Source organism: Haliaeetus leucocephalus, unplaced genomic scaffold (assembly GCF_000737465.1).
Source record: "Haliaeetus leucocephalus isolate CR32 unplaced genomic scaffold, Haliaeetus_leucocephalus-4.0 Scaffold306, whole genome shotgun sequence".
NCBI classification, from domain to species: Eukaryota; Metazoa; Chordata; class Aves; order Accipitriformes; family Accipitridae; genus Haliaeetus; species Haliaeetus leucocephalus.
In genome coordinates this window covers 6,345,811-6,363,715 of record NW_010972742.1, presented here as the reverse complement: position 1 = coordinate 6,363,715, position 17,905 = coordinate 6,345,811, and the positions used below count along the sequence as shown (strand labels likewise).

Below are 17,905 nucleotides of genomic sequence, written 5' to 3'. Positions count from 1 at the left end.
GGGACCGTTCGCTCTCTGCCACACGGACCCGATGCTTCGCAGCATCACTGACTGCAGGGATTTGTAAAGTGGTGGTATCAAAGCAAACCTGAAAATAGTTATTTTGTCCTGGCCCAGCTGAGTAGTTGTTCATGGAAGAAAAGCAGAGGTATATTGTTTTGCTCACAGAGATATTTCTAGTTGGCTGAAAAAGCATTAGAACTGTTTGAGGAAAAGTTAGCTACAGATCTACAGCCAGCAAAGTCTCCCTTCAGCTTCAGTCAAGGCATCTGCTTGCTTTTCATTTGGCCAGACTGTGATAGTGAAATATCAATATTTGGATAAAGGGGTAAGGAAGAAGCTTTGGATTTCTGGAAAAGAGCTACTGACTGCTTGTTCATGCTTCTGCTATTCAGAGGCTGGTTACTGTCTCTCTTTGAGCTCGGAGTATCTGTTTAAACAGAGGGAAATGTAGCGCTGCTTTGTGGAAACACCTTGTTGAGCATTTAGCTTTGTTCTGCAGGAATGTTGTCTACTCTAGCAGCAGGGTATATCTCTATTGCCTCACATGGACTAGCAATAGGCCTGAATTGCAAAGCCTGGAGCCGAATCCCCCTGCATTTGTGAGCTAATGCTGTTCTTATCTAGCCAACATCGTAACACTTGTTTAGTCTGGGATTGCTGATAGTGCTGCTCAGTATTGCACATCTCTAAGGGAAATACTGTCTTGGCCTGTGTACCCACAGATCGTGGGGCACTGTGACCTACTTTGCTACTGTTGGTGGAGCCTACATTAAAAGTAACTCACGGTTAGAGGGGGCACAATGTGACTGCAGGTGAGACTTGCAAGGACTTAATGCTAGCTTTCTACTACATAGCTCCGTGGGGACCTACGCAGGGATTACAGTGAAAAATGTGCCCACATAAGATGTTGAAACTAGAATTTAAGAAGTGCTGGGCTCTGCCCAGCCCTGAGTGTGTTGCTGCCTGCTGAGATCCAGGACCTCAGCACAAGTGTGACTTACTGCAGCTGGAACATCAGCATTCAGACGCAGGGTTGCAGAGCTGCCATTTCCTGTGCGATACCAATTTGGCTCCTCTTTCCTGACAACACAAACAAAAGGGGAAACTCATCTGTTTAGGTAGCAATGAGCGATGACACTTGGTCTTGTGGCTCATGGGCTGCAGTGGGACTGCCCAGGCATGTCCCTGTGCTGTGACTCCCTGTGTGACCTTGAGTGAGCTGCTTTGAGATGGACATGGCATGCCTTTGAGCCACATATTCGTGTCCAACTGGCTTTGGTGATAGAGTTGAGCAGCTTCCCAAATGCTCCATCAGCCGTGAACCTTTATCTGTCTGTGCCGTGGCTGCCCATGTGCAAATGAGCAGACAGATCTCGATTTAACCTTCCTTTTTTTCCTGTTTACATTGTAAAGCTACTTGAAGCTTGCACTGTTTGTACAGCCCTGGCCCAGTGGGACCTTTCCTGAGCTGTGTACTGCCATATAAATAGTAAGGCAGACTAAAGAAAAGCTTCCTTCTCTGTTCCATGGGCTCCTAGAGATGCTGACACCAGTGATAAAGCCATGCCTTTCTCTGCACCCTTCTTACCCCATTCTTAGGACAGGTCCATGCTGTACACACCCTTAGGATGACGATCCCCAAGACGCCTCTCTACACACTTGCCCTGGTCTGTCTGCCCTGCCATGCTCAGGGTAGGCATGCCTGGCTGTGCAGTTAATTTTGAAGCAGAGGGAGTCCAAGGGGAGCCCAGGGAGCTGCGCTCAGCCCTGCCTGCAAGGCCAAGCCGCCAGGTCTGCAGGGGAAAGGCACCATGCTGTGCCTTGCGGCATTTGGCATGGGATGCTCCCTGGAGAGCTGCCAGGACCTCACTCGCTCATCTCTAACCGGCGTTGTCAGTAAAAGAGAGTTTTAAAGATTTAACTAATTGACTAAATGTAGCCTTTCCTGTCAGGGCAAATTAGGAGAAGCCTTTATCCTGGGTTTCAGCCCAGGAGGCTGGAGAAGATGAAGCTTGCCACATGCATTTGCAAATACAGGGTCACTTTCTCCTTCTTTAGGTCAGATGCCGATGAGATGTGTTGTGATGGGATTAGGCAGGTGACTGCTGTGAAGTGAGATTGCCCTGGCAGATCCTGCAATGCTGGTGACAGGGCTCTGCTGGAAGAAACAAGGATACCGTAAACACTTCCCCAGCCAGCCAGCCAGCCAGCCCTGCCGGGTTGGACTGCTGAGAACTACAGCCATCACTGCCCTTGCTGCAGTGCTGAGTGAGGCCTGAGGGCACCCAACAGCCTCAACCCAGCCTAGAGCAGCCCAGCACTGGCAAAGGGGCAGGACAGGCTACAGAAGATGGGTCTGGAAGGGCCAGACGCATCCCACTTTCCTTCCCCAGCAGCATCTGTCCTGGAATGGAACCCTCTAACCTGGGTCATCACTGTCATTTCTATGTCCCACTCGTCTCTGATCCCTGCTCCCTCCTTTTGTAATACGAGGGCTGAGCTATTAAATCCTTCCCCTCTGCACACCCTTCCCCTTCTTCACAAGCAGGTCACCCCATCATCTCGTATAATAAAGATGTAATTGCACAAAATATCTGAATGGCTGCTCAAAGAGGAGGGGAACACTTTGTTTTCCAGGGAGGATGAGAATTTGGGTGGCAGGGTGCTTTCCTAGGGTGCGAGTGCCATACACATGCTGATGCCTCCCTTCTCTTTGGGCAGCCCAGTACCCAGCCCAGGGCAGGTCTGTGTATTTTGCTGGGTTGCTGGGTGTCCTGGTCACCCAGGCAGCTCCCCAGATGCCTCCAAGCTCTGCTTTCCCACTACTCCAACCTAGTGCTGTCTGACTTGAGCTGTCAGTAGCCCTACTTTTAAATGACCTTCTGTTTTATGTCACTGTGCTTTGAGGTTTATAGGGACGTGGATTTGGTCTTTACTGCTTTCTGATCCAGTAGCCAGAATGGGCTGGGGCGCTTGGGTTCTAGGGCTGGTGAGAGCTGCCATTACATCAGCAAAGCACCAACCTGTGAAACACCCCATGTGGTTGTGGTGTTCCCATCTGGTGCACAGTCCTTCTCTGTCCATCTGTCCTGGAGACCAGGCTGAGCATTCTTTAGAGCTGTGTCTTACTGGCACGCAATGCAGGCTTTTGGTTATTTAATCTCTGGTACACTCAGCGGCACGGGGTTTTGCCAAGCGCAGTAGAAGTTTTTGCATTATTTTATATTGACAATGTTTGTCTGCTGTAATAACTTGGCTAAGTTTCCTATGCATCTTCTGCTGTTACACTGCCTTTCTTTGTGAGTCTCTCTCTCTTTGCCTGTCATATTGGAGTTGCTTTTCTAACGCATTGGCTCCCTAGCTCTGTTATTACTTTTGGCACTCAGTTTGCATCCCGATTAAGCACATTGGCTCCTGTTTTCTCTATTTCCGCGTTGGCCTGCTCTCAGGATTCCGCTTACCACTACATTCTAGCACCGCTCTGTGTTTTTATTTATTATTTATATTTCAGGAGCGCCTAAGAGTCCTAACTGAGCTCATAGCCTGATTATGAACATGATGTGCGTTAATAGAGTCTCTCGATATGCCTTTTTTTTTTACTGTTTTATTTTCCCCGACCGTGGCTCTGTTTATTCTCTGTCAGTGTGACACACTGGTTTCTGGGGTTCGAATGGTGCAGAGGGCTGTGCGTTCAGCTCTTCTGAAATTAGCTTGAAAGCTAGATCACAGCTATCCCTTCTTTCCAGGGCTCTCCTCACTTAGAACCCTCTGGAAGAACAAGGACACCCCTTCCTCAAGGATGCCCGAGCTGTACCACGAATTGTTCAATTTTAGCTAATCACGTCCAGGATCGCTCACTGTCTGGACTCTTGTACGTGCCATGAGCATTTGCAGCAGTGTACGTGTCCCATACACCTCCCGAGGTCCTCATGCCTGCTGCATGCATGCACACACCCAGGAGCAGATGCTGGGCATAGGACCAGACATGCCAAAGCAGGCACGGCAGGCTGCGCTCCTCCCAGCATGCATATGCATGAGCACCTGTCTGATCCTTAACAGCAGCCAGTTCTTTAAATAGCAGGTGACTGAAGCTGAAGGCTTGGAGTTCAGCTGCCAGCAAATACACCCTGCTCTTTAGGAGCAGTTTGGAGCACAGGACAATTGTAAAGGTACTGTATGGTGGGGGCTCATGTGCCTCAGTGTATTTTGTAGATTTATTGCCCTGATTGTGACCATGAGACAGGGTGGTATGGCAAGAGTTAAGGGCAGGGGCAGTTGGCAAAACGGGGTTTCTAGGAAGGAAGAGGTTTGCTATCTATAAAGCTAGAACTGCAAGTCTGTGCATCGCAAAACTGTTGTCATGTAACCGGTGTCTGAAATAGGGCTGTTCCTGGTCTGCTATTCTGCTCTGGCTTTGGTCTGTGGTTGGTAGTTGGTTTAACAGCAATAAAAAGTATTTTGGTGCTGTGTGCTGGTAATGGTGAGAAATGAAGCAACAAAACACAGAAAGGATCTTCTGAGTCCTTGGCTGTGAGCTGCTGTGCTCAACCCAACCAGGTACAGGTTGGCTTAGCCAGGTCTGATCTCGTGGACTTTCCTAGTGGCCAAAGCTAGGATGACTGCTGTATTTTCCAGTGAGATATATACTCTTTGTTCTTATTTTTGCCTCTGTTTTGCCTTTTTCCAGGGTGCCAGAGGGCCTGATGGACCGGTAGGCGAGCTGGGGTCACGAGGTGTCAAGGTGAGTGCCAGTGGGTGGCCAGGTTGGCCAAGGCTGCTCTTAGCTGTGTTGTGAAATGCTCTGGGCAGCATCAAGGTCACATACTACCCCAGGAACAGGGGATGTTCAATTGGTCCGTGAGGATCAACAAGCAGGGATGAGTCTTTCATGCAACCAGAGTAAAATCTGTCCAACATGGGCACCAGGGCCCTTGGTGCTTGGGTCTGAGACCCTGAATACAGAGGCAGTCCACAAACATAAAAGGGCCTCTGCTAAAAAATAGAGTCCCTTACAGGAATGGGAGTAGCTTTAACTGGCAGTGAGTGCATTTGACTGCTACATGTGAACGCAGCACTAAAATCAGAGCAATTTAACACGGCTGGTAAAATAAGACCTAAGGGAATATGTACCTGTTCTATGTAATTCACGTTAATTAGATTAGGACAGGAAAAAACACAGGGCAAGAGATGCCTAGTGCAAAGAGAGCCTGGCAGATACCCTGCCCAAGCAGACCCTCATCCAGGGTGAGCCTGGTCCATGATAGCCTCTGAGATGGGTGCATGAGAGAGTTTCTTCCTTTGGCAGCAGCCTGGTGTAAGAGCTGGACCCTTGTCCTACCGTTGAATGTCATGGACCCCATCCCCTGCACAGCACACGTGGCCCTGTGAATGCAATTTGGTTGGGGAATCTCCCTTATTTCATGCACTGCCAAGCAGGGCTGTGCTGAGTCTCCTGAGAATCCCAGCTTCCTCCAAAGCAGTGTTTGCTCAAAAAACCTTAGATTGTGCAGCACATTGCCCACAGTCCCTGCTGGTTGGGGTGTTCCTCAGGACAGGATGCTGGGCATTTGACCTTTCAAAAGCTGCAGGAAACTGGACGGGATATTTCATACACAAAAATGCAAGAGTAGATGGGCTGAGGCAGAAGAGCATCACCAATAGTTCATGCTCCTGCTAATGTGTCTTTGTCTTTTTGTTTTGCAGGGCCGACCAGGGGAGCCAGGCAAGCTAGGGCCAGATGGGCTGCAGGTATGTCCTCTGTGAGAACCAGTGCCTGCCAAACCTGGCGTGGTATCAGTCCCCCCTGGGGGTACCCACATGTACAGGGTGCCCAGGGAACTGGAGCTTCTTCTGGCTGAAGCACCACAGGTGTCTCAGCACGTTCCCAGCTGCTAATTGCTCCAACTGTGTGTTCACAGGGGAAGATGGGTGAGACTGGGGAGACAGGAGCACGTGGCTTCCCAGTAAGTGTCCATCCCTTGTCCTTCCTTTCATAACCTCGGTTTCGCTCAAGTCCGTAAGTTTTGAGCCCTGGTCCAGGAGGAAGAATTTGGACAGTGTCTCACACTTATGGGGCCATCTCTCCACTCCTTTTACTGTAGCATTTCTGCGATGCATGTTACTGCTGAGAGGCATGAAGGATTGCTATGGGGTTGGAGCTGACCTTGGTGGTGTTAATTTTTCTAGGGTATTCAAGGACCTTCTGGACCTCCAGGAGCAAAAGGGGCTCCAGGCAACCCGGCAAGTGTCTTATCACTCTCTCTTCATCTGTCCTTCCTTGCACACACAAATGCTTCATTTCTTTCTCTGTCTCTTCCCCACCACTTATTCCCTTTCCCAGCTTCTCTCTCCTTGCCAGCTCTAGCGTGGTCAGAGATGTGAAAGACTTGGCTAGAGTCCTAGGAGGCATGAGGAAAGACAAGGTCAGACCTCTGGAAAGCAAAAGGGGGCTGTGGATCAACTAGGGAGACTGTAGATACAGCCTGGGCTGGATTTCCAAAGGGAAGGGAGAAAAGAAGGGCAAGGTTGGGTCTGGGACAGGGTCAGATGTAACAGAAGGAGTTGGCCTGGATTGGTAGGTAGAGCTGAAGGGGGACCACGAGGGAGGCTAATGGTGTCAGAACTGAGCCCACAGCTTTGGGGGAGGAACTGGGAGATGACAGGTGAAGACACAGACCTCAAGGAGGGCAAAGAGGACCACCAAAGCAGGAAGAGGGGTCATCTCCTCTTCTCTGTGTCTATGTCTGACCTGGACTGTGAAGGGAGAGGATAAACCAAGCATTTTCAGGTTGCCAAATGCAGTTGTTTTAGGTGGGAGCCAGAAAGATGAAGGGCCTTCTGAGCTGTTGTTTGCCTGTTAAGGTGCCTCAGCACACCCATTGCTGGCCTCTTCATCTCACTGGCAATCTCTTGCATGCTGCGTAGCTCCACTGTGATGTGGGAGGGAACTGGTGTTTTATGTTACAGGCCATGGAAGCAATGGCCCTTCAGAAATGAAAACAGCTGTATGAGAAGAGCCTTGTGTCTCTATTTCAGGGTCCACAAGGACCACAGGGGCCACCTGGGCCTTTGGGAGAAATCGGGCATAAGGTAGGTCTAATCTTTGCTCCTAATTGTTTTCCCCTTGCATCGAGAGTAGCAGGACTAAGGGACGAGTATATGTGCAGAGGTGCATCTTTCCACACCTGGGGACACAAGCGGAAGGATTTCCCTCAAGTCTGAAAGTCAACTTCCAAAGTAAACAGTGAAAATCAGAAATTTGAGCATCATTTTTATCACAGCCCATAGACACTGAGTTGGTAGATGTGCAGACCCATCTTCATAACAAGAGAAACATTTAAAAGCTGACCACACTGACAAGCATGTCACAGGCATGACTCTACAACTACACCAGGGACCACCTTTCTGCACCAAATACAGTAACAATTCAAACCGAAAACCTGTCTTTTCTTTCCCCCTTACTGGTGCTGTTGCTGACAAGACGCAGTTTTGTCAGCCCACCTGGATTGCTGCTGCAGTCCCATCGCAAGCCGCTGCAGCCAATGGAAGAAGCTCAGAGAAAATGCCTTTGCTGCTGACTGTGCTTTTGGGTTGCCGTTGCCATGAAGCAGTGGCACAAACACACCGTAACCAAAGCAGCAGCAGCTGCCAAACAGTGCCCTGATGGAGTGCAGGAGATGCCTCCATGGTTTTCCCCTAACTTGTCTGCAGTCTTGGCTTGATTTCACTCCTCTTGAAGTATTATAGTCTTGGCTGCTTATACCAGATGTGCCAGTTCCCCTTGGGTAGCTCCTTTCCATAGATCCCGAGCTGTAATATAGACATGATGTTTCACTCAGTTGTGAAAACAGCAGTGAAGGTGGCTTTTAATGCAGTCTACTGCAAAGTGTATGAGTCATGAAAGTTTCCATTCTCATGGCTGCTAGACTGGATGGAGAGAGCTCTAAGCGTGGTAAACCACACTGGGGAGCTGGAAAGCTGCTACCGAGCCACTCTGGATGTTGCCAACCAAGAAAGTACAGAGCTTTATTCAAATCTGTGACTCTTCCAGGAGCCTTTCTCTGCACTGGCACCTCTGGAGAAACCAAAGCAGGATTTTTGCTTTCATTGGAGCTTGATTTTTCTCATTGCGTGACTTGACCATTTGTTCGTAAACCCAACACACACCCTGCTCCCTCCGCTGCTTGAATCCATTTCAGCAAGCCAGGAACTGGCTTTATTCCCTGGGTAGCAGAGTGCTCCCTTGACTGTGCTCTTTTTTCTTCTATTCCCAACTGTAAAGAGAAGGGAGATTGTTGTCCGGAAAGCAAATACCATAAGTAAATAAACCACTCAAATCCTTTAAAGACAAGCTTTGCTGTCCCATCTTTGGGCTTGTTTTACAGATTCTCATTCCCCATGCTTCCCAGAGGTAGTAAAAAATGTACAAAGATTAAAGCTCCCCGTTGATCTTGGTACTGAAGACAGCTAATGAACATGACCCCTCTGTCGCAAGGCTGCGCATGGCAGCTGGACACTGAGTAAGAACAGTTTGCAAGGTCATTCTCTCATCTTCTGTCTTTCCATCTCGCTTCCCATAGTTTTACAGGTCAGGCACTCATTTTTGGCGCTCTGAGGAATGCCAAGCCCCTCTACCAGGGTCTATGCTCAGATAGATAGGGCCATGTTATCTCATCTGCCAACTTCTTTCTTTCACTTAATATAGCCTGGCAACAGCCTTGGGCCATGGATTTCTGGTCTGAGCCCAGTCATTGACATTAGGATGTTTGCTGGCCCATTACAGCCAGAGAAAGTGGGTGATGGATGTCAAAGCTAATCTGACCACAGTTTGTGCTGGAGGGTTTGGTGTAACCTTGCTGTTCTTGGCTCCCTTAGCTGTCCCAGAGCTGGCCACACCATTGTGTCCCTGCCTTTCCGGGACCATGGGGCCGATGGCTCTGCTCGAAGCTGTGTCACCTGGGGCAGCTGCTCCTGCAAAGGCAGGGCAATTCAATGTGCCTGCAAACCCTGAGGCTGTGTTAATGCTTAACCCTAACCCAAACGAGACTGGTGGTGCGGAGAACGTGCTCACATCAGAGCTAACGGAGAAGTGGGGTTGCAGGAAGCGGTGAGGAGGGAGCAAGAGCACAGCTGAGCATTTTTGTTATCCACTGTATCAGCCAACCTGCTGGACCCTTGTGAAGGGTTTTCAAGTCTCATTCTGGACCTTTTCCCTTCTTTCCCAGCTAGTCCCAGTGCTGCTCCCCAGCATGGTTACTAACCTCAGAAAGCAGAGGGGCTGGAAGGAGTTAGAGAGAGGTGTTTGGCAGAGGAGGCTGGGGAGCTACCACAGGGCTGGGGAGAGAGGAGGAGTGAGAGACGAGCAGAGCCCTCCCAGGAACCAGGCACGAGGGGGTACTGGGCCTCTTTGATGCTGCGTACCCTGAGCCAACTCCGGGGAAGTAATTGCATTGCAACCAGGGCTCTGCTGTCCCAGGAGGGCTCTGCTAAAGGAATTATGTCTTTGATCTTGCTTTCTACTTCGTTACAATGGTTTTTTTCTTTTTTTTTTTCTTTTTTTCCAGGGACCGCCTGGCTCAATAGGACAACCTGGCCTCGCAGGTGAACCTGGCATGAAGGTAAGAAAAACTCTTAGTGCAATTTCTCTGTCAGACCAGAGAGATAATAGTAACTTCTGTTCCTGCAGGACTGAGTAACATTGCAGGTTCACCCTCCAGCAGCCAAAGCAGACAGAGTATTCAACAAAAGATAAAAGTTTAAAAAATAAAATCAGGTTAAGTTTAAGCCCTTGCTTACAAATTCTGAGCACCATCCTGAGGGGGAGGCTGTCAGTGCTGGGGAGAAGCACTATCCCAGGGATCTGGTGCCTCAAGAGCTGTGAAGGGCCTTGGAAATGAAGCTCGCCTCTTTTGCAGATCCAAAATCTGAGTGGAGAGGGGAGTCCTCAAGACCCAGAGATCCAGACAGCTTCTGATTTGAAACAAGAAGAGTCTTAGGAAGGTCCCAAGCTTAAAAATACCCTCATACAAGGTCCTGCCACAGTTTGCAAGCCTCAGCTCTGTGGGGACTGAACTCCCCTAATGGTTATGGGGGAAGGGTGCCCTGCTCCAGAGCCATGAATGCACCTTCTTGTCCACGTGGAAAGGCCTATAAAAACCATCTCTTTGTTTGAATAAGATCCCTGTGCTGAGCAGCTCAGAAGGGTTTTTATTTTATCCTGACCCCCTTTCCGCTTGGTTTGAAGGTTCACTCCTGTGTGCAGAACTTTGGACAGACTCTATGTGGGGATTAAATGCAATTTCCTCCTTGCTGTTCTTCACTCCCTACCCCCAGCCCCATCCTTTGCCATGTTTTCCTTGGCAAATCTTCTGACACTTCACTGGACCTACCGTGCCTTTGGCATCCTGATACTGCACGAGTGTTTCAGCTCCCGTGCTCCTGGCTGCCCTCCTCAGGAACAGGACACGATGATTTGCACAAACACCCCTTTACCCACCGTCAATGCAGCACGTCCTTGCTGGGGAGTCAGGGAGCGAGAGTCCCGTGCTGCTCCTTCTCCTAAGCTGGGAGGTTCTGGGACAGGCTGGGCTTGCTCTGGGCAGTTATCACTTGCAGGCCAGCTTGCTGCGGGACAAGATGTATGGATAGGTGAAACCTTTTCCCCTTATGCTTCTGCATTTCCTGAGCTCTCTCCCTTGCAAAGCGGTTAACTTGGATGGACACACATGCGAGGTAGCTGCCCTATGGCCATTGCACCCCCACTGTTAAATTGCAACCTCACAGACTGTTGCCAAGATCCATTTGTTTGCCAGCTCCAACACCTTCAGTTCACTCATTTTGGTGCCGTCAAAAATTGAGGTTCTTCTCCACCCTCCTCAGTCATGCTGGGGCTCAAAGAGCTGCCGGCTTTCTTCTCCCTCACTCTGATTGTGTCTGCTGCAATGTTGCATTGCAACCAGCATTGCTGCTTTTCTGCCAAAGGGCCATGCTGAGGGAATATTTTCTGGCTCTGCAGCTGTAGGCAGCACGAACTACTCCTTGACCCCTGTCCTGTCGAGCATCATTGCAACAGAGCCTGTGAGGTGTGTACTGGCCCTACATGAGCAGAGGCGCCAGTGATGCCAACCTGTCCTTTGGACCCCCTTGCAAAATGAAGGTGTTTGTGTAGGAGAAGGAAAGAAAGAGTCAAAATGAGGGGTGCAATGGGAAGTGCTTCATGCTCACTCATCACCAGTAAACAGCTTGTCTCCATGTCTGTGGTTCCTTCTTTTTAGGGTGATCCTGGCCAGTTGGGAGTCCCTGGAGAGCAAGGCCTTGTTGGCCAAAGAGTGAGTACGGTCGGCTTCTGGTGGGGCTTCTGTGCCTTATCCATTCCTCAGAGGCTCTGTTCCCTGTTCACCCACAGCCTGGGCAAAGTGACCCTGCTCTGGGCATCCCATAATCCTTATGGCCCTTGTTTCTTCTGCGGGTGGTGGAAACACCTTCCTTGCAGAGCCCGTCAGCTTGAGCTCACCAGCCTACATGAGCCTGTCCAAATGCTACAGTGCCGCTTTGCAGAGCGCTGTGACAACCTCGCATATGAAAGGGGCAGTGTGGGAACAGACCCGTCCTGTTCACTGGGAGGGTGCAGTCTGCACTGGGCAGGGAAACGCAGGAGCAGAAGGGGGGCATTAACCAGGGAAACACTGGCTACACTATGCACACGTGGGAGAGAGCCAGGGACGGGATGAATGCACGGATTGAAGCTGGTAGTGGCTCTTGTCCCTTCTCAGGACTAAGGTCAGTTGTTGGAGCAGGATGGGGAAGCCCCGGGTTAAATGAATACAGACTGAGCCCACTTTTCAACACAGGGAAAGGAGGTCTTCCCGCAGGCCAGCAGCGGGGCCTGTGGAGGAGAAACTATAGCTAAGAATAAAGCAAGAGGTTGAATTCATGCTTTTTCTCCAGGAAAAGCTTGTTCAGCATTCGGGTATGAGATAGGACACATGTCAAAGTTCAGGGCTGGGCTCCTGTCGCTGCAGCCCGGCTCACTGCCACGAGTCAGCTGCAGAAAGCATGGGAAAAAAGCATATTTAGGCACAGCTTTTATGGTGCTTGCTTTTGTGTGTTGCAGGGAGAATCAGGGCTGGAAGGAGACAGTGGGCCACCCGGGCCGGATGGTGTCAAGGTAAACGTCACTCTCATGGCACATTTTGGCTCTCACACACATCTCCATGCACTCAGGCTCCCGTAACTCCCAGGGCCAGGTTGAAGCAAAGGGGGTTATTGGGTCCTCTGTGCAATAAGCCTCTGCCCTACTCCCTCTAAGGATTTTTTTTCTGCAAGTACACATAACGGACTCCTCCTGTTTCACTCCTCTGCCCACATTTTTGGCATCTGATCAGACCTCCAAAAAGGTCAAGTTCTTCAAAATCTAGTTTCCAACAATTTGTCTTTTTATTTGAGTCTTTACAGATTAAATTTCCAACTAATCAGGAATTCCTGGGCCTGGCAGGGGAAATCAAGAATTGTCCATCATTCTCGCCTGCACCACTGACCAGAACATTGTTTGCAAGTAAAGAAACCAGATCCCATTCCTCTTGGCAAAGCCCCAGGTGCTCGCTCAGGGCTTGCACTGCACTCTGTATCTAGCTGCTGTGAGTTTGCTACCTTGCCTTTGGAACAGGACTGATTTCTGTCCCTGCACAGCTAGCCCTTCCAAGCAGGCCAACAGTTTTGTTCCATGGAAAGAAAAAACAGCTGGTCCCACAACAATGCAGTTTATTGCTTCGTTCTAGTTAAACTATTTGCCATGTGTCTCTACTTCTGCTTATCTCTGAATGTTGTACCAAAGACTCTTCCTTAAAGACAGCCAAGACTTCTGTATTCTCTTGCCACCGCTAACTGTCCCCGAGAGCCCTTGAACCAAACCAGATCTTTCCAACCCGAATGTGTCTCTGGACAGTAGAAGAGCCGCTGCTCACTGCAGGAGCATTTGTTTAAACCAGAAAAGAGGTTGCTGTGCTCCCGCTAACGCAGGTGCATGTGGAAAACGACTCTGTGAAGGCTGGTTGGTTGCACAAGTGTGGGTGCTGCTGTCAGTACAGAATTGGCCTTTTTGATTGTCTCCATAAAATTTTGTGCTATCAAGTATAAGAACAGTGATTTGACATGATACCTACTGCTCGGACCACAAATCTTTCACAGGGCAAGATGACACTGTTTTGCAGAGTGTTTATTTGAGCCCTGGGCTGATTCCCATTTGACAGCAAGAGCCAAGTGGCTGCTCCAGACAAACCTGTCCCATGAAAAATCTTTCAGCATCCTGAGCTCAGGGCTTCTGGGTGAGGCAAGTGAGGCTTTCAGATCTTGTCTGCCTGTCTCATTCACGTGGGAGGTTCAGGCCTTATTGCAGGAGAAGCAAAGAGGTTCAGATTACCCTGTGTAATGGGGGAGTTCCTTCTCCTCCAGCCAAGAGACTTTAAAAAAAAGAAACCTGGTTTTGCTCATTTTATTAAATGTCAAGTGTATTATGACTCATGCTCATTCATCCTTTTGCTTGCAGGCTCTCTTCCTCTCAGACTCCTGAAATATTAATTACGTGGTGGGTTTTTTCCTTGCAAGAGCCATGTACAGTGGCCCATGTGTTGTGTGGGTATGAAAAGCTCCCACCCTCCTCTCTTCCACAGGGAGACAAAGGAGAGCAAGGCCTGGAAGGAGAGAAAGGAGAAAAAGGCAACGAAGGACTGAAGGGAAAAGAAGGGCCTCCTGGCTATCCCGGCATCACAGGTGTCCGAGTGAGTCTGCGAAACCAGCCCGCTCGCCCCCGTAGACGGTCCGTGGGTTTCCTGTAGCAATTAGCTCTCTCCTCCCCAAGCTGCATGGGCAGCCCTGTGTGTATCTCAGATCTCCAGGGTACGGGTATTGGCCCAACACAACTCCTGCATTCTCCACAGGGCCACCTGCACTCTGGTTTCCAAATTAGCAGTTGCACCTTGCCTAAAAAGCATCAGCAGAGTGCTGCGTGCTCTTGTCTAAATCCGTGCGTGCAAGACGACTTTAACCTTCCTGAGAGCTGCAGCGTGAGCGCAGAGGTGCAGCACGTGCTGCCCAGCTCAGGCATTGGCGCACAGCTGGCACACACTGAGCTCTGGGCTGCAGAAGGCAAACCAGCTCGTCTGAAGAGACGAGATCCTTTTGCAGTATGAGGACAAAAGAAAGTTTGCAGTCTTGTGTCTGAGAGGCTGGATTGCATTTAAACCCTAGTAAGAAATAAATAGGCTTTTTCCTTTTTTCCTTTTTTCCTTTTTTCCTTTTTTCCTTTTTTCTTTTTTCCTTTTTTCTTTTTTCCTTTTTTCCTTTTTTTTCCCTTTTTTTCTTTTTTTCTTTTTTCTTTATTTTGACAAGGGCAATAATTACTGTAGACATTAATACTACTATGACAGGGCATGCCATGTTGCAGCAAAACACCTGGGGGAAGATTGAGAGTGGGATGCAGGCAGTGAACCAGGACACTGCTTAGGGCAGGAGGTCATCTGAGATGTGACTTGTTGCGCATGTTGTTGTAAAGTATGTTATTTTTTCAAAAACCTACATCCAAGAGATGGTTTGGTCTTTCAATCAGGATACACACTTGAGATGTGGATCACTTCTCTGGTCTGCCATAGGCTTTGGGACACTGCCTCTCTACTGCATCTGTAAAATGGACCACCTTGCAGGGCGTTAGAGAGGGATGTACAGTGGACTGCGAGGAGCTGAGTTTCCCCTGGCTGCCACAGCTGGCCTTGGCCTGGAGTTTGGCAATGGCCACCTTTTGCCTTCTCCCACTTCTGCTTGACAATTACTTGCTTACTTCTGGTTTTACTTTCTAAGGTTTCCCCCTTAAATATAGAAAACAAATAGAAGAAATTAGGAGGAAATTATTCCTGAATCCTCAATGAATATCCTAGGCATGTCTGGTTTGCTTGGAGGTCTGATCTTAGTGCCGTATAAAGAAAAAATGTGATTCTGGCTCCGAGATGAGAGCTGCAGGGCCAGAGGAGTCAGGCAGGGTCTGGCCCGGGGCTTGTTCGGTGGTGCCAGATGAACGATGGCTCTGCCCAATGCCCCAGTGGGCTGCTCTGCAGGCCAAGTCAGGCCCTTCTGCTTGAAATGGTGAGTTTATCAGCTTGATGACATGATTTATTTGTTGTAATTATTGTTGTGGATCAAAGTTGTCAGAAGTGTGGATTCGCAAGGCTCTTTCTGCAAAGCAATAGCCCAGTGGAGTCAGATGCAGCCAGCCTGAGTGGAGCGGCCATGTTCGCCTGTAGCACAAGTCTTATTCCTCGTACAGCCAGAGAACACGCCAGCTCCCACCTCACATGTCTCCAGGAGGCATACAGGTAGCCCTGGCATGTCAGAAGGAATGAGTAGCCCATGTCTGACCAAGTTTGATGGCAGCTCTGAAATCCCTGCCCAGGATGGGTGGGAGGCAGCAGGGCAGGCAGGTACCTCTGAGCACTAGGTGGGTGCTCAATGTTGAAGCGTGTTATTTTTCCCTTTGGTGACGTTGTGGCTGGCTAAAAGGAGGGCAGGGAGAAGGGTGTGAGGGAATGGAAGCAGCAAAGGGGCTGGATTTATGTTATTTTTGGGCTGAGGTTGGGATTTGAGCACTGACTTGACTAGAAAGTGGAAACATTGGCTTAATACTGCGGTGCAGCACCATAAATGTGCAGAATAAGCCTGTAGTCCTGCCCCAAATAAGGCCACCCTTGGCCACAGCCCCCTGTACCCCCAGGGAGCTCTTTGCAGGATTGGGACCGTACCACAAGTGAAGGGTGGTCCCCAGTATCCCAGCTCCCTCCCAGCTGCAGGCTGGCACGGCTGGACAGCCACCCTCAGCGCCCAGCCCTCCATGTGCTGTACTTCTGGCTGGTTCACATGTTTATATTCTGCATGTTTTAAGAACCAATAAAAATACTAAAATCATGCAAAAGCCATATTAAGTTATAGAGTATAACTCTATATTCTCTCAGACTCCATCCCTGCTGTTTGCCAGCATGTCCCTGGGAACATGATGCCGTTTTCTGTTTTATTATTAAAAAAAAAGAGTCAATAGAGCCAAGATTCCTGCTCATAATCACTCCCTTTTGTTTTTTTTACTGCAGAGTGCTATATTTCCATCTACTATTTTAACATGCTTCTTTGTATATCCTTACGTCTAAACTCAAGCAGACTTTCAGAGACCCACATAGGCTCCAGATAGCACTGCTTCCCCTGCCAAACGCCTGGCCATTACCTAATATATAGGCTGGTGTTCCTGTACTCACTGAGGTAATTTAAAGATGGAAGTCCTCTGACAGAAGTACAAATAATTTTTCTTTCCCCATTTTTTCTTTGAGACTTTTATCGTACCTTCCATGGAGAAAAGGTACCAGCATTAGTGGGACCTTCCTTAGATTTCTGCCAAGATAAAGTTTACAGCTCAGAGATGCAAAGCGCTGGACATAACTGCAACCCCCTCCTTTTCAGCTGAGGATTGGAAGCTGGAATATCAAGTCAACCCATCCTCTGCAAGACATGCCTCAAAAGCCGCCACAGCCCAGCAAAACCGGGAACGACGGACAAAGGTTTTTAAGGCTGCTGGGCAAAGAGAACAAAAAAATCTTAGGGAAAAATCCCGCAGGTATTCACCCAAGGGCAAATACCAAGGTTGAATGGTGACAAACTCCTGTCCGGGATTTGTAAGGTGGCATGGAAATAATGGCCTGGGGAAGGTGTGGAGGCACTTGCGTTGCAGGGAGGAGGCATGTTTGGTTTGGGTGTGCTGCAGATACTGTGTGTTTACACATTACGCATGTTGCATATGGTTTTAATACATCTGATGTGATAGTGTTACGCTGTCCAATACTCAGTTTAGATGGTTTTAAAGAGAACTTCATCTTTAGCTATTGCATCTTCATTTGGTCTCTCCTGGCGTGACACACAGAGGTCCTTACATCCGTGCTTCACTGCATTGCTGCCTGGATCCACTGACTTTTTCCTGGGCTAGAGATGTTTGCTTCTGCTCCAATATTGTTGGGATATCCTGCTCAGCTACAAAGGGGACAGGGGAGATGTTGATGCTTCTGTGCCATTAGTGGGAGAGACACACACACACAAGGATCTCTGTAGTTACCTGTGCCAACAAATTCACCTCCATCTAGGAGTGTGTAGCTCTTCTTCTGCTTCTGGAAGAGATTCACGTTATCTTGAGGAAGCTGATGCCCATCTGCAGTTGTGGACATAGAGACAAGCTTCTCCTACACCTTGACTTGGTCCTGTGTTGCCTTCTGCCTCAGTACTAAAGGGGACCCACAAAGACATGGCCTCCACGAACAGCGACAGCCTCTGGAAAAACCCTTTTCATCACAAATCCCTGCAGCTACACCACTTCTTGAAGATTTTTCCTTAACACCAAGGACATGTTTAGTCTTAATCTTTATTTTGCTTATGTCTAAAGGAACATGATGCTTCAGTATCAAGTGTCCTTTTGACAGATGTAGGAAATGAGGCACCTGATTGCTCTGAAATGATCTGCCTTTATTGCTGGTACATTTTAAGCCTATTTTGCACATACTGGCCTGGGGCAAAGGCCTGGTGCTGGCAGCACTCTGTGTAGCCGCAGAGCAGGTAGAAGCTGGGGAACTTGGTAGGGCACGTACAAGCTTGCACACCACGTGGCGATGGGCCAGCGCAAGGGATGGAAAGAGGTTAGCAGTTCTTCGGTCTGCACAGTCGTAGAGCTCCCTGGGAAATGGCAGATGAAGAGATGTGCTGGAGCACCTTCATAGGTGCTAAAGCTGTAGGAAGCATAAACTGTCTGGGCTGCCTTTCTGGGTAGTGCAGAAGAGAGACATTCACCCAGCGATCAACTCCTACAGCAGGGACACGTCTGGCTTTA

The 17,905-nt window shown here is 49.1% G+C and overlaps 1 protein-coding gene across 1 annotated transcript in view; it reads left to right on the top strand.

Annotated features, from left to right (window-relative positions):
- The window catches only part of COL27A1 (collagen, type XXVII, alpha 1), a 165,584-nt gene that overhangs the window by 114,298 nt on the left and 33,381 nt on the right, over nucleotides 1-17,905 (top strand). Inside the window, exons 29-37 of the mRNA XM_010571135.1 lie at nucleotides 4,691-4,744; nucleotides 5,707-5,751; nucleotides 5,922-5,966; nucleotides 6,190-6,243; nucleotides 7,039-7,092; nucleotides 9,567-9,620; nucleotides 11,277-11,330; nucleotides 12,116-12,169; nucleotides 13,671-13,778. Of these exons, the coding sequence (XP_010569437.1) occupies nucleotides 4,691-4,744; nucleotides 5,707-5,751; nucleotides 5,922-5,966; nucleotides 6,190-6,243; nucleotides 7,039-7,092; nucleotides 9,567-9,620; nucleotides 11,277-11,330; nucleotides 12,116-12,169; nucleotides 13,671-13,778 (522 nt within the window). The remainder of the gene's footprint in view (nucleotides 1-4,690; nucleotides 4,745-5,706; nucleotides 5,752-5,921; nucleotides 5,967-6,189; nucleotides 6,244-7,038; nucleotides 7,093-9,566; nucleotides 9,621-11,276; nucleotides 11,331-12,115; nucleotides 12,170-13,670; nucleotides 13,779-17,905) is intronic.